The 13,987-nt window shown below is 38.3% G+C and overlaps 1 protein-coding gene across 1 annotated transcript; it reads right to left on the bottom strand.

The window, feature by feature from the left end:
* Positions 1–575: 575 nt before the first annotated feature.
* LOC137253695 (serine/threonine-protein kinase pakD) lies at positions 576–10,871 on the bottom strand. Its single transcript, XM_067791115.1, has 4 exons — positions 10,127–10,871; positions 5,908–6,934; positions 2,087–2,410; positions 576–868 (listed from the first exon to the last, which is right to left on the bottom strand). The coding sequence occupies exons 1-4, from the start codon at positions 10,869–10,871 to the stop codon at positions 577–579; spliced, it is 2,388 nt and encodes a 795-aa protein (XP_067647216.1). The 3' UTR covers position 576.
* Between the last annotated feature and the right edge of the window lie 3,116 nt (positions 10,872–13,987).

Here is a 13,987-nt window from a genome sequence, read left to right as displayed (position 1 = left end):
TATTGCACGCTATTGAAATGCCACGTCTGAAGCCTTGCTTCATTTTGAATGGTTTGGAGAGGTAATTCATACGAAGCTAAAGGCGCTGCTGAGCGCCAAGCCTTTAAAACTATGCAGGAAACTCAAATGCAGACGTTGCACCATTTAACCTTGAGGGATTTAGGTTCTAAATTACAAATTGGCTCATAATTAGTATTTTGGAGAAAATTTAAGTTCTTAAGACGACAGGTTAGTATATGCGACCCGGCCTATGAAAAGGTGGCTTATGACTCAAAAAAGAATTTGCTAGAAACAGCTGTTAAAGATAACAACGCATTTCTTCAGTTTCTTAGTAGTAGTAATTTTTTTTGAGTTATAAGCCACCTTTTCATAAGTCGGGTCACATATATTAAAGCATTCTTTTATTAACGCAAAAATATTCTAACAAACGAAAATCGAAAAAAATAATCAAAATATCATTTCAAAGCCAAACTAAAAAAAAGTGCAACAAAACTATTCCAGTTGAAATAAAATTTTTTTTCTTAAATTCTTTTATCTAAACGTAGAACAAAGTCAGACATTTTTTATACTGTCATTTCACTCCCAAAAGCTATGCTCACACATATTAAAAAGTTGCGCACAACTGTCATGTTGCGCTTGCGCCTCCCTATATGTGCGGTCGATGATGTGTAAGTCGGTGGGTTGTAGTGCGGCTTCTTCGAACTTCACATATTCACCGGCACTGTTGATGCTGATTGTGGGTAGCGTGAAAATAGCGCGCAACAGTTCCGTAATAAAACTTTGTGGTTCCGTTTTATATCTTTGTTGTTGTTGCTGTCCAGTTTCACAAAGCGCTCGCAAAACGCAGGCGGTGCCATTTAGACCGCGGCTGTAAAGGGAAATGGAAGTTCATGTTGTAAAACAAAACAGTGCCAAAAAAAGAAGGATTTCTGTTGTGAAAATGCATGTGAGTACTAGGGTGGTTCTTTAAAAATTAAATGAAATTTTTTTTGCCAGCCACATCTCCACACTGGCATTAAACGCAATGCGGAATCTGTACCTGGTTGTCTTCATAGTCAAAATGGCCGCAGCCCGGGCGAATAGGCGGGTATCGAGTAAGTTTAGTAAATGATGGGCTGACACTACCTCTTGCCGTATGTCGAGGTCTTTCTGGCACGTTGTTGACTCCAAGCGAAGCTATTAAGATTTACAAATGATTATTGGACTATTAACAGGGCGCTGCTAAACTAGAGTTCATGCAGTACGCCTTAATGTACTGGATACATCCAGCAGTTTTAGCTGTATTGAGGATGACGAGGTGGAATCATACAATCACTATATGTTGTCCAGCCTTTGCGAGGACGAGGTGTACATATCTTAGTTGGGACGTGCTGGATTCTCCGGAAGAAATTTCCAAGATCGATATGTGCCTTATTCGTGGCTTTATTGTTGTCACACAGCAGCTCGCTAAGTAACTGACGGCCAGTCTAACCATTAGAGTAGATATGTGTTAACACAACGGACCAACATAAACGTGTTCAAGTGAGATAGTCCTTAACTGGACCGCAAAGACCCAACTTAACCCTTCAAACGTTTATACTATGGTCAAAGATTTAAATGTTTCTTACAAATTTGTGGAACCCGACCTACATATTTTATGTCGAAACCGAATGGGACATTTGGTGTGGTAGGCGAGTAGGCTGCCACCACTTCACTGCGTGCGCAAAAAAACCTAAAAATGTTGTTCTCAATTGAAGAGGGTAAAGGCGCGTTGCAGAAAGATCAAAGCTCAGGACTCACAAGTTTAAAAGTGCTTTTTTTTATTTCAGATGGTTGGTGTGTCTTTATGGGGAAGTCAGAATTTTGACTTCTATGCAACATAAAGGGGGTTGCTTGAATAGAGACCAATGACTGTAATATAACAGTTTGAAGGGGTCCGCTGGAAGAAGTTTGATAATTTGCTCATTTAATTTTTAGGGATCACTCTAATGTACATACATATATGTATGTAGGTGTCCGTATGCATGTATAATAATGCAGTATATGCGAATCGTGAGCTATGGGAAAAACATTTAATAAAAAACTGCAAAATGTTTCATGCACTCACGTTTCATAGAGTTTCTCAATTTTTCCGTATAGTTTTTGCCTCGTACGCAGTTGCTCACGCAAGTGTATACGTTCCAGCTTAAATTCAAAGGCATCCAATTTAGCGTCAGTGCTGCGTTGGCTTCGTCGTCGGCGTCTTCCAAAAATTGGATAAATTTTGGCTTTGGGTGGTTTTTTGAGTAGCAGGCGTGGAGCATCATGAAAGTTGCGGCCGTTCGTTGTTTCGGTTTTTGGATTAACTGTAGAATAGGCGCTAGCTAAGCTCTCAGCGGGCGGTGAGTAGGTCATCACTGGTTGTCGAGGTTGGGTTGATGCTTCAGGAATGCTGTTGATGGTAAATTGTAAAAAAAACCCGTTAGTAAATTGAATTTCTTGGCGGTTATGCGCGTTTATATGTATGTATTTAGGTTTGTACTCATTTCGGCAGACTTTGTAACGGTAAAATAATGCTGAAGCTAAGAGTGCGTGATAAATCAATTATACTTTTAAATTTAGACTTAAGATCTAAAGATTGTGGTTTACTCAAAGTAAGCGATGAAAACTGTAAAAGACTGCCGAAAGGAATTTATTCGCTTAAACTTACGTATGGGCTAATAAGACCGAGTTGCAATTAGTTGAAAAAAACCCCCGTTGTAGTTAGCACTTTGTTTCCTTTGTCCTTCGTAAAAGGCAAGAGTGTGTTGAAGATGCGGAGCACATTTCTTAATTAATTTACAAACTATAGTGCAACGAAATTTTCTAAGCAGTGAATTGCAATGAGACCTCACGTGCATCTCAATGTAAGTTTGTGTTCCCTAAACTCTGCACTGCGGTTGTAAAAGAGCTTCTTGTGAACCTCAGTGCCAATTGTTAACGAGTGGTTGCCTACTTATTTTACCTCGTATTCCCGAGTAAAGTGTCTGGAGAGATCTCTATGAGGCCTTATAAGCTCATCTGGACACTACGAATCCTGGCAGAGTCATGCAGATCGGCCATGTAAGACGATGCAAGATCGCTACTGTCAGTCTGCTCACGTAAAGCCAAACTATTAAAACGGGCCACTCTTGTGGATCTCTTAGCACAACATCCCATATGACATAATGCTGAATACTCAATATAGATTGTGGCATAGACCCGATTTTTTTTTATAGACTGGGGATCAACTGGAGCATTTTTAAGAGCTTAGTTTTTATAACGGGAAAATCGGGAAAATTTCTCTCATTTGGATCGAGGAATGCTGTAATTTCAAGTATTCTGGTCAAAGTACCGATTACAAATCCGGTAATAGGATGCTCTCTAGTGCGGTTAGAGTCCCAAGACATTGGCGATACCCTGTAAAATTTTTGAACTGGTACTCACGATTACGACCTTCAATAAAATAAAGCAAGGAATTCGCAGTTCCTCTGGGTACTTGTACCGATTGACAGAGAAGCGACGTACTTCTGGACCGATGTGGATGGCGCTCTGCCGAACTCATTAGGTTCGCTTATCCCTCGTTATTACCGTTTTACTGTAGCTTTGCGCTGTGACTAAAAATATTGCAGGAGTTATTTGCGGCTTATGCACGCAGATGAAGAGGTTCAATGATCAAGCCTCTTAATACCTCAGTTTCCCCAGTATTTAAGATATATCATTTCAGAAATTTCAAATATAAAAATCTCTGTTATCTCTTTTTAGGGTAAGAATACCTAATTTCCTAAACGAGGAGCACGATAACTTGCACTTGGATCAACGACAAACAGAATTTCATATTAGTAAATGCACTCATTGTTCGATGGTTTTGATGGCAGCGAAGGACATGAGACCAAGATTGCAAGCATAAAAACTGTTCGACTCTAAGTTCGTCTCTAATATGCATACTGCTACTATTGCAGTGTCATGCAGTTCTGGGAACTGGTCTACGTATTCACATTTCGGACGAAAGATGCGGTATGAGCTACTGTTATCGGGAAGCGAAGAGTGAAGGGAGATGCCTGTTAAGAAATAAAATGAGACAATACGTGAATGCTCTGACCATCACGCTCTAAATAAGTAACTAAATTGGCTGATATTTGAGTCCCCACACACAATGAACGTGTACACAGGTGAAAGGCTCAAAAACTTGATTAGATCACTTGGCGAATGCGAAAAGGAGTTATGATGGCAAAACGACTTCTCAAAGGCATTCTAAAGCGCAATACGTTTGAATGAAGTTTTTGCGCTCTAAAAAGTGTAAATATTAATAGCCAGCAGTGAAAAAATGGCAGTGGTGGCGCTATATAGGTGAATGTATATTCGACAGATAAGTTAAAACTATTTGCCTTGAACGGAAATGAGGTAGGGCCTTGGGGTTTCATCTGCTTCCTTGTGGTAACTGAACTAAACAACATGCACTACGAATAGAGTTCAAAGGAAGGCCATAGAACTAATAACAAATGCAGTTACCGCAAAGCCCTAGAAGATATTTGCAGAATATTCGTCCAAAAATTCAGTAAAATTAACTGCGATCCTGATATGGAAGGACATCAGATTCGGGTCTGATAGTATTCTAGTGCACATCTCTGAAATCATTTATCAAGTAAAGAAAACGATTCCTGCCCTCTCCCTTACTGGTAGGCGTGAACGGGAAAATGTCAGCACTCTCCACCTTGGTCCGACGTCAACTTCATGGATCACGCCACGATAAATGTCATGGTGGCCCGTATCCCGGCTAGATTTACTTTGGCAGTCAAGCATCATTCGGATCTTTTTGGTGCTAGGAATGTAGCCAGTCGCGAAACGAATTTGTATATTAGAAAGCGTCAAATGTAAATGTGAATGGGTTATTTGTATTCGAGAATAGTAAGTTGGAACGGCGAAAACGTCATATGGAAACGATAATAGTCAACTGTAAATGCGCTAGTGTCACTCCCATATCAGAATAGTTATGTGTGCATGAGGAAGCCTCAACTGGATATACAAAGGCGTCATTTTGAAGTACCAGAGGTCAAAACAGTCATTTAGTTGGCGCGATATCAGTATATGGAAGGGTGTTAATGGACCAATAAAGGCGCTGCCTTTACCATCGTGCTCACCAATGTTGATCCAATGGAACAGACATATTACCGGCCCCAGATAGACGGGCGGTATGTTTTCGAGCAACGGCTCCAATATTTAGATAGTTGAAGAAGCGTACGGAACACTGACTGGGGGAATTTGGCATTTCCTGTTCACAATATCTTATTTCCTATTGACTGCTTCCAATTTTAAATACCGCCTTCTCGTTTGCAACTGGCTTTTCTCAATCACAAATGACGCTTTTCCATTTTCACTTTATTATTCTCATTTACAGCTGACTATTTTTAATTACAGTTGACGTTTTCAAATTTTTCTTTCCATTTCTCATTTACATTCATACATATCGCGCAATTGGTTATTCTCATTTTTTATGACGATTTTACATTTACATCGGCGTAGATGCTAACAACAATTCCAATGAATAACATCCATCACGGTTGTAGGGACGAAGAAGTTATAGAAAGTGCTGAACACTCCCTTTTTAGACGCCCTGCACTGACCAAGTCATGAAAACGTTCCTGATCAACTATTTCATCGTCTGTTTAGCAGAACTAAGCTTAATTCAATAGCTTTAACGGCGATAAAAAAACTTGTCTAATGCAGTAATTGAAATCTAGAAAAAAAAACAGTTCTGATTACTGTGAGGCCCTGCAGCATCTCTTCCACCTACCATCACGTCAACTTGAGTGAACAGTAATTTTTGGTGCGAAAAACCAAAGCTTTGAAATGCGATTTATTCGCTGACTAATTACTCATCTTTGTTTGTTTGTATCTTACACATACAAGCGCAATCTCTTTACAGCTTACCGCACATTATCCCGTCGCAAAACGCTTTGCTTTGTACGCCAAATTTCGTTGAAATGCTGTTTATTGCGCGCCCACCAATTGTTCGTCCCCACGTATTTTGACTGAGTCGCCCACTTCTGCTCTTGCTGCTGTTGTTGTGCCCATTTCGTATGTTTTAGCTTTTCCTGGTGCTGTTGATATGAACGCCAGTCGTTGTCATAAACCTGCCATGATTGCCACTTTTTATGTTGTGGTTGTCGGTTTCGCTGTTGTTGCTTCTGTTGCTGCTGCCACCGATTGCTAAATTTTGTTCTTTGCTTATCTGTTGAATCGCCATGAGCTGAATAGCGAAAGGACTTTCTACTGTTTTTGTTGTTATTGTTGTTGCTACTTTCGTTCTGGCTGCTGTTGACATTATAGTAACTTGACTTCGCATTTTTATCTAGAAACGCGTGTCTGTATGGCATTTTGTAGTTATTTTTGTTGTTGTAGTGTGCGTTAGCGTAAAAGTTTGTCGGTTGATAAGCTTCATCAGTGGTGTAGTAGCGCGTGTCAACGGGCGATACTTTTTTATATGCATTGTAGTAGCCGCTGATGGGCGCGCCAAATGGGTTGGATTGACGTTCATGCGAAAAGTAAGCAGCTCCCATAGAATTTTGACTGTTTAGCACTGTTGGGGGCTGTGATGTCACCACCTGTGATGGCGGCATATTTTCATAGTTGATACGAGCTGGAGCCATCATATTTACGTTGTCAACATATGTGATGCCTTCTATGCCATATTTAATGTCACCACTGCTTCCACCGACGCCACCGTTTACATTGTAAGGCCTGATGCTGTCATTACGTCGCATTGCTGGCGCTGCTGGTGGTGGTGGTGGTGGCTTTGTTTCACTTGTTGTAGTATAAAGGCCTTCAGTAATTTTGTCATGTAAATTTTCGATTAATTCACTAGGCGGTTTACTTGGCAACTCCCAGGCAACGGCGCACGTAATACCTAAAATGGCATAACTCGTGTAGCCGACAACGCCGATGATGAGATCGAATACTGTGTGGAATGTGAAATTGAGATTAAATTAAATTTGGATGCTGAAAATTATAAATTAAAAAATTGTTTCGGGCGTGGAATTCAGTCCACACTAAAAGATTATAGGTAGAAAGATAAAGGGAGAGTGAAAGGGATAGGAGTGGAAACGAAGAGTGAGAGAACAATTAAAGAAAAGTTAAGGTGCAAGGAGTGGGAAAACCGGTGGAGAGGGGTTACGCTTAAATATATGGAAGAAGAGAAGACTGAGAGCAATAAAAAACTCAAACTCATCAAAATTTGTATCACGAAACTACCGAATTAAAAAGGTGCGGAGTATTGGAAGGAGCACAAAGTTTTCATGTTTCCAAACATTTCTCCAAACATGTCTCCAAGGCATCGCTTGAAAAGGTTGACTCACTTGTAGAGCTTGAAAGGATCAACTTGGGTGTCAAAGAATAGGTGTACGAAATCACTTTGATACTTTAATCGTCTGCAGAGCTCTCAACATAGCTCTGCGTTTCACGTTCTCCATACTTTGTTTAGCAAGATCGTATCTAAACCATGCTTTTAAATCATCTGCCAAAGTGAAGCACAGGGAAAAGCGTTCTATGTAATGGCGGATTGACAGATAGTGTATGGGATGTTAAGCGAGGCAAAAAGTCAAGACATTTCTAGTTTAAGTATAGAACTGCCAAGTCAATGCGCCAAAATGAAGCAACGTGAAAAGAGTTTTGTGAAAATCCGGGTTAACACCAGAATGATCAGTGGCAACTTTGTGCAGTTATCAGCTTTTTCCGAATAAATTAACGGCAAACTCTTCAGCGCATATTTTCTTTCGCTTTGCGAAATCAAAAAGTATCGCTGAAATAGTATCGAGTATAAAGTAGCGTTACCCTCTTTCACCGTCAAACATTTTTGTTGGCTACCATTCCTCAAAACATCATAAATTAACTTTGGTCTCACCATCATTTGTAAGCATTTCTAAGTACTAAATTCAAAATAACCAAAATAACTTGGGCCCTCGACCCAATTTTTGTCAATACTAAGTAAACAATTCTGACCCAGGGTGCTTGTGACTACCATAAGTTATAATCCCACCGCAAGGGAGTTTTCATAGTCTTTGCTGTGTATTTCGTTATAAACAGATATAACTACGGGATGATTTCCATTTCATTGTTCGTACTAGCGGTTTACGCCGATCACTTTATCGGCGGCGCCGGCGTAGGCTCTATTATATACCGGTGGCGGCGGCGTGGGCGGCGCGCCGGCCTACGCCGGTGTTCTTACTTTAAAAAGCTTGATTTTTCTATTTAAAAAAATAATATTTAGGAAAGGTTTTGTTTGTATGTATTTGAGGAAATCAACGTCTTGGCCATTTCGGAAAGATCCGGGGTTTTTGCCTCAAGATCTCGCAGACCGTTCAAAAATTTTCAGGAGTAGCTCCTTGCCGAGGGATTGCCCCTCGTTCGCTTACTCCAGAGAGTATATCTCGTGCAAAGCGTAGTTTCACCTAGGGTTAACTCCTAATAATCGTCGCGAACACAATTCCTTTAAATCATTTGTGGCTCTTTGGCGGCCACGTACAAAGGCGACTTACGGTTGCTATTAATGGTATTTTAATACTCATGACTCTTGTGGTACGGGCACCTACAGTTGTTTCGGCTGTTTTTAAGAGCTATTCACGATGTGCGAACAGTAGCAATCCCGACCACCAGTCTCTACCACGCCTCCTGACCATCACACCATATACCAGCACAGAAGCTATAGGACTGCGACTTCGAACTCATACCTTCGTTGACGTCACTTTCTTAGATGCTCTAGGTGTAGCTCCAAAGACTTTCCAACGGATGCTTTTGTCGCGCTATGCTGCCGAGCTACACCAGAGAAACACCTTGAAACGTTAGGGAGTGACTATTCGGCCAAAGATGCCGCCCTCGAAATCATAAGCAGTCTAAGTGGATGTCATTGCGTAATGGCTGAAAACAATTTATTAAACTTTTACAAAGACCCTTGATAAATATTTTAAAATGTAAAGTTTGCAGACGTTTGTGTTCGCAACATTGATTTCAATAGTCTTCGTTAAATCAAAACGATATTTTAGAATGAAAGTCGACCGATTTTAAGTTGAAAGATGTTAACTTCTGTTTTCCGGCCTTATGATATAAGAGCTCATTATGGATGACCGCGTAGCTTCAGTTTTCAGACTAGTCGACTGTCCACTACGTTAGGGTAGTAGAATACACGGTCCTTAGTTCGACTGTCTTGGGAAAGCTTTTCCTTCACCACTTTGAGTGTTCTTGCAAAGGACAAAGCCTCACCCTTTGTAAAAGGAGCCGTAACGTGTAGGTGATATTTAAACTTGGTTGATAGGCTATAATCAATGTGATTCACTCCAAGGGACTAGTTTTGGATAGGGCCGCCAACTTTAGGAAATCTCAAACTGGGAGATTTGGGTGTTGAAGGATTAAGAGTGAAAATCAAAATTAACATTTCAGACCCTATTGTATAGTTTCGCAAATAGACGACAGATGTTTGAATTAAAGCCCAAGTGATTTTTCAAACCCTTATACGTTCATACATTCTCAACTTAAGTATGAGGTAAGAATCATTTCAAAGGAGTGTGTATGCCTCTAGAACCTACTAAAGGATTTTGCGTCACTGATTTCGCTTATTCTTTCAGCCAATCGCAATATAAATTTTTTTTAAATCGGCACCTTTTTTGGTTAATTCGGTTTTTTTTAACAACTTGAGGACAATTTGAAAACATGTTCGCCTTGGGTCATTTTATTTGAATTCATTGTTCATTATTAATTTTTTGAAAAAAATATGCAAAGTGAGCATATAAATTTATTGGATATATAACTTTTTTATTAGTGTTTTGTTTTAATAACTTGGTGAATTGAGTGATGTAAAGTCCGTGTTAAGCTAACATCGAAAGCGCCTGTTTTTTTTTAAATAACTTTTGAACAGTTAGAAAGAGTTAAATTTCGCAATTAGTTTCTTATAACTGGCAGTGATGCGCATCCGTTGACACCACTTTCGACCATATCCGACCAATTTTCGACATGAACAATAAATGGCCTAAACAGTCTTAAACGAGTAGAAAATATAGTAACGCGCCGGTCGCCGCCGCCGCGCCGATATTTTTGACATTCGCCGGCGGCGTGCAAAGACGACCCTAATCGGCGGCGTATATCTCTAGTTCGTACTCACCCAATTGAAATGAACTGCCTTCTGGAAAAATTAAATAACGCTTCTGGCGATGTAGCACCAATTCGTTGTTTGATTGCATTTCATGTTGTTGTGATTGCTGTTGGCCTTGCCGCATATATTCAGTTTTAATCCCATCGTATTTCGTTGCCTTTCCTGTGTCGGCTATGTTCATCGAATTGGCCGTTGTTGGGTTCGCCGCTTTTGTTGTTGTCGTCGTTGAATTTATTGCCGTTAGGTGTTCGTTAAACACACCGCGTTGATTGCCTATATTAATTTCGTCAACAAAACGATTTTGCTGATTCATATCGAGAGGGAGAGTGACCGGCAAATTGGTATTATTATTGCCGCGAATGGCTATTCTGTTGACGTGTAAATTCTCATCAGCAGCAACGTTAATTTTATAATGTTGGTGATTGCTTATGCTGGTAGTGTTAGTGTTGTTGTTGTTGTTTTTTTGATTGCTGTTGCTTGCTAAAGGCATTGTGGAAAATTCGTTCGTCAACAGCATAATTGGAATGTTACTCATCACTTGGGTTTGGTTATTACTGCTATTGTTATTATTTTGCAGGTTCACGTTGTCTGTGTTGTTTGTGTACCTGATATGCATGCCAATGCCGTAGCATAACAACAATGTTGTCGTAAACACGCTGCTAATAACGGCAAACACAATACTAATCCGACATCGCTCGCGCGTTGCTAAGTGGTGGGGATGCATGGAGAATAATTTAAAGTTCAGCAACGGCATTGTCAGCCAAAAATATCTGTTTTGCACTTTTTTTTTTGAATATTTTTAATTAAGTTCAACTGCGGTTTAACACTTTTTTGCATTGCTTGTTGGTCGTGATGATTTTGAAATGTTTGTAATTAATTTTGATTTATTCGTTTTTATCTTGTAATAATGTTAGTTGTGGCTTAGAAAAATCTGCATACACCTGGGTGCACAAAAATAGCAGCAAAATCAGAAACAAATTTTACCTTTTTACATCCTTTATATTAGGTCGGTTGAATGTTTGTCCGCTTTTCATACAAATCTTGCAATCGATTTTTCAGTAACTTCTCATTGAGCTACAAACGTGAAACTTTAGGTTAGAATACCGTGACAATGCAACAAAAGGAAAAAAATCCGTTAGGTGGCGCACGGATCGAAATAATTAGATACGAATTTAACCATTTTCAAACCAGCTTTTAAGTAACTTCTCGATGAGCTAGAGACTTGAAATTTCAAACTTAATTCAGAAGTCGATGACAGCCGATGACACGATACAAAAAGGTTCGCTAGGGGGCGCACAGGATGAGATATTTAGAAAAAATCGTACGAAACGGAGAGAATTTTGGAATTAATTTTTATATAAGTTCTCATTGAGCTACAAGCATAAAACTTAACAGATATCTTAAGGCACCGAGAAAATGTAAGAAAAGAAGAAAATAAATATAAAATAAAAAAAATTTTACATTACTTGGATTGGAAAGGAGATATTATTAGTTAATCAATTGCGCGCCACATTTATATTTTTACTTCTCATAAATATTTTTGCAATTTCTATGTCAAAATTTAAAAATCAAAGTTTAGCGAGAATATGTCTTTATATAAGGAGATATTTTTCGCTGATTTTTGTCCATTTATATAAAGGAAGTGCTTAAAATTTGTTTATTTTATTTTTATTTATTTTACAAAATCTGTATGCAAAAAATTTAAAACTGAAAAAAAATTGTCAAACATTGGTTGGACTACGACCAAGGCGGGTCCATAGAAGGTGGTGGCAAAGCAAATTCCATCCAAATCGCCGATCAGAAGAATGCCAAGTCAAAAGAAAATTTCCATTGATTCCAGAAGGTTTTCCAAATTTCTAAAATCTTAAATTAAAAAATCTTTACTCTGCTATTTTTGTGCACAAAGGTGTACACAGTAGTTGTTTTATTCAAATAAAATTTTCAATAACCATCACTAATACAATTATTTTAGTCTTATTGTAAAATTTACCGCATGTTGAAATTGATTGCGAAGTGCTAACAAAACTTTGACGGAATTTAATCAAGTAAATGGTTGCACACTTGGATGAAGTTGTGGTGAAATAATTTTGATTAAATTATAAATTTGGTGCTTGATAAATCAAAACTAAAAACAACGTGTATATGTATGTATATCGTAGTGGTATAAGCATTCGTCAACATTTCGGGAATACCGTGCTATCGTGTTAGCATTATCCACGTAATATATCTGAATTGCTTTCGCCTAATTTAAGGACTGCTTCGGGATATTTTTTAAGATTGCTTTCAGGATCAAAACAGAATAATTTCGTTATTGCCTTAGAAATCATTTGAAGACCTTTCTCCGCATTATTATTTCATTATTTTTGTTACTGATTCGAGACTATTTCGATAAAATTTTGCGGTTATTAGAAGTTCACTTTGGGGAATCTTTCGAATTAATTTCAAGATAATGTTGGGATCGCACAATTTTGGTCCAACCAGTGATCAACCTGAAAATTCAAAGTACAGCATAAAACTGTTTGACTTCTCTAAATGCGCCAATGCACCATTTAGTTTTTACCAAGCCATCTCTTTATGAGCTGCAGGCTCAATGTTTAATCAAGTATACAAATCGGTAGATTTTGAATCGGGGAAACCTGTAAAGTACATAGCTTCGAAATCTTGCTGTTTTTATTAAGCTCTCTACTGAACTAGGTGTGTGATATCATTAAAATTTTGAGATAATTTAAGTATATCTTTTCGGATCAGTTCGGGATTGTTTTTCTGATGTTGTTGGATGGACCATTTCGCATATGTTGTCAGATATTTTTTTTTTTTTGTATATTACGAGGTTACTAATGGATCGATTTGCAATAATTTCAAGCCTCTTTTACGGACTATTTTTATACGTTGTGTACCATTTTGAGATAGTTATGGGCTTGTTTCTGGTATATTTCAGGCTCATTTAAGAGTTAAATCTGGTTAATCTCGGAACTATTGTGAAATAGTTCTCGAAAATTTCGGGATTACTTGTAGATCCTTTCAAGGTTTTTTTTGAAATGATTCCGTGACTTTTACTAATTGCGTAACTGCTTTCGCATAATTTTGGCAGTTTTTGGGGCATCGAGTTATTTGGCGATAAATTATTATTAAATTTTTAATGTTAATTCCTCGATAGCTTCAAGGTTCATATCGAGATTATATCGAAACTAGTTTGAAGTTTGTTTTTCCAACAAGTGCTGGTTTTTTTCCATATTCTTTAGTGATTTTTTCGGCACAATTTCAAGATTGAAATTCAAATGATTTCGGGACTATCTCCGAGGCATTTTGGAATTGTTCCCATATGGTTTTATGATGATTTCGAGACTATCCCTGAAACATTTAGTGACTGTTTTCGGATCATATCAAAACAGTTTAAAGATTACATGGGGACGCTTTTCGTAAAGGTTGTGACTATTTCCGAACTTTTTCAGTGTTGATTTTGAGAACATTTCAGAAATGTTTAATTATTATAAGAAATATTACTATTTAATTTCGGGATAATTTAAATCGTTATGTGTCTGAGTATATTTGGGCTAGACTACGTACTTTGTGTGTGTCATATACTCGCTGGTCAGATATCAGTGTCTAAGCGATTTTGGAAAACTACGCCTTAAATAATTTTATGTTTTACTCTCTTCGTGCAGGCGGAGTGATATGCCATAAAAAATCACTACACATTGATTATTTTTCTATAATATAATCGATTTCCAGCGAGTGCTATACAAAAATATTTAATTATTTCACTATCATGTTCTTCGCTTTCTCGCAAGCGCTTCAAAAACACATTGAAGCGTAAAAAATCCAGTGATACGATATGCAACATTAATTTACGATGATTTTTTCTTGTTT

This window comes from Eurosta solidaginis, chromosome 1 (assembly GCF_040869045.1).
Source record: "Eurosta solidaginis isolate ZX-2024a chromosome 1, ASM4086904v1, whole genome shotgun sequence".
In the NCBI taxonomy this organism is placed as follows: domain Eukaryota; kingdom Metazoa; phylum Arthropoda; class Insecta; order Diptera; family Tephritidae; genus Eurosta; species Eurosta solidaginis.
The sequence above is the reverse complement of the archived record's forward strand: the minus strand, read 5'-3'. Positions and strand labels throughout refer to the sequence as shown.

Excerpts from the sequence above, each read along its gene's own strand:
- LOC137253695 (XM_067791115.1), bottom strand. The coding sequence starts at position 10,871 with ATGCCGTTGCTGAACTTTAAATTATTCTCCATGCATCCCCACCACTTA. Across the intron at positions 6,935-10,126 it reads AGGCAGTTCATTTCAATTGG|TATTCGATCTCATCATCGGC; the intron begins GTGAGTACGAAC and ends CATTCCACACAG. Across the intron at positions 869-2,086 it reads ATTGAGAAACTCTATGAAAC|CCGCGGTCTAAATGGCACCG; the intron begins GTGAGTGCATGA and ends TTCCCTTTACAG.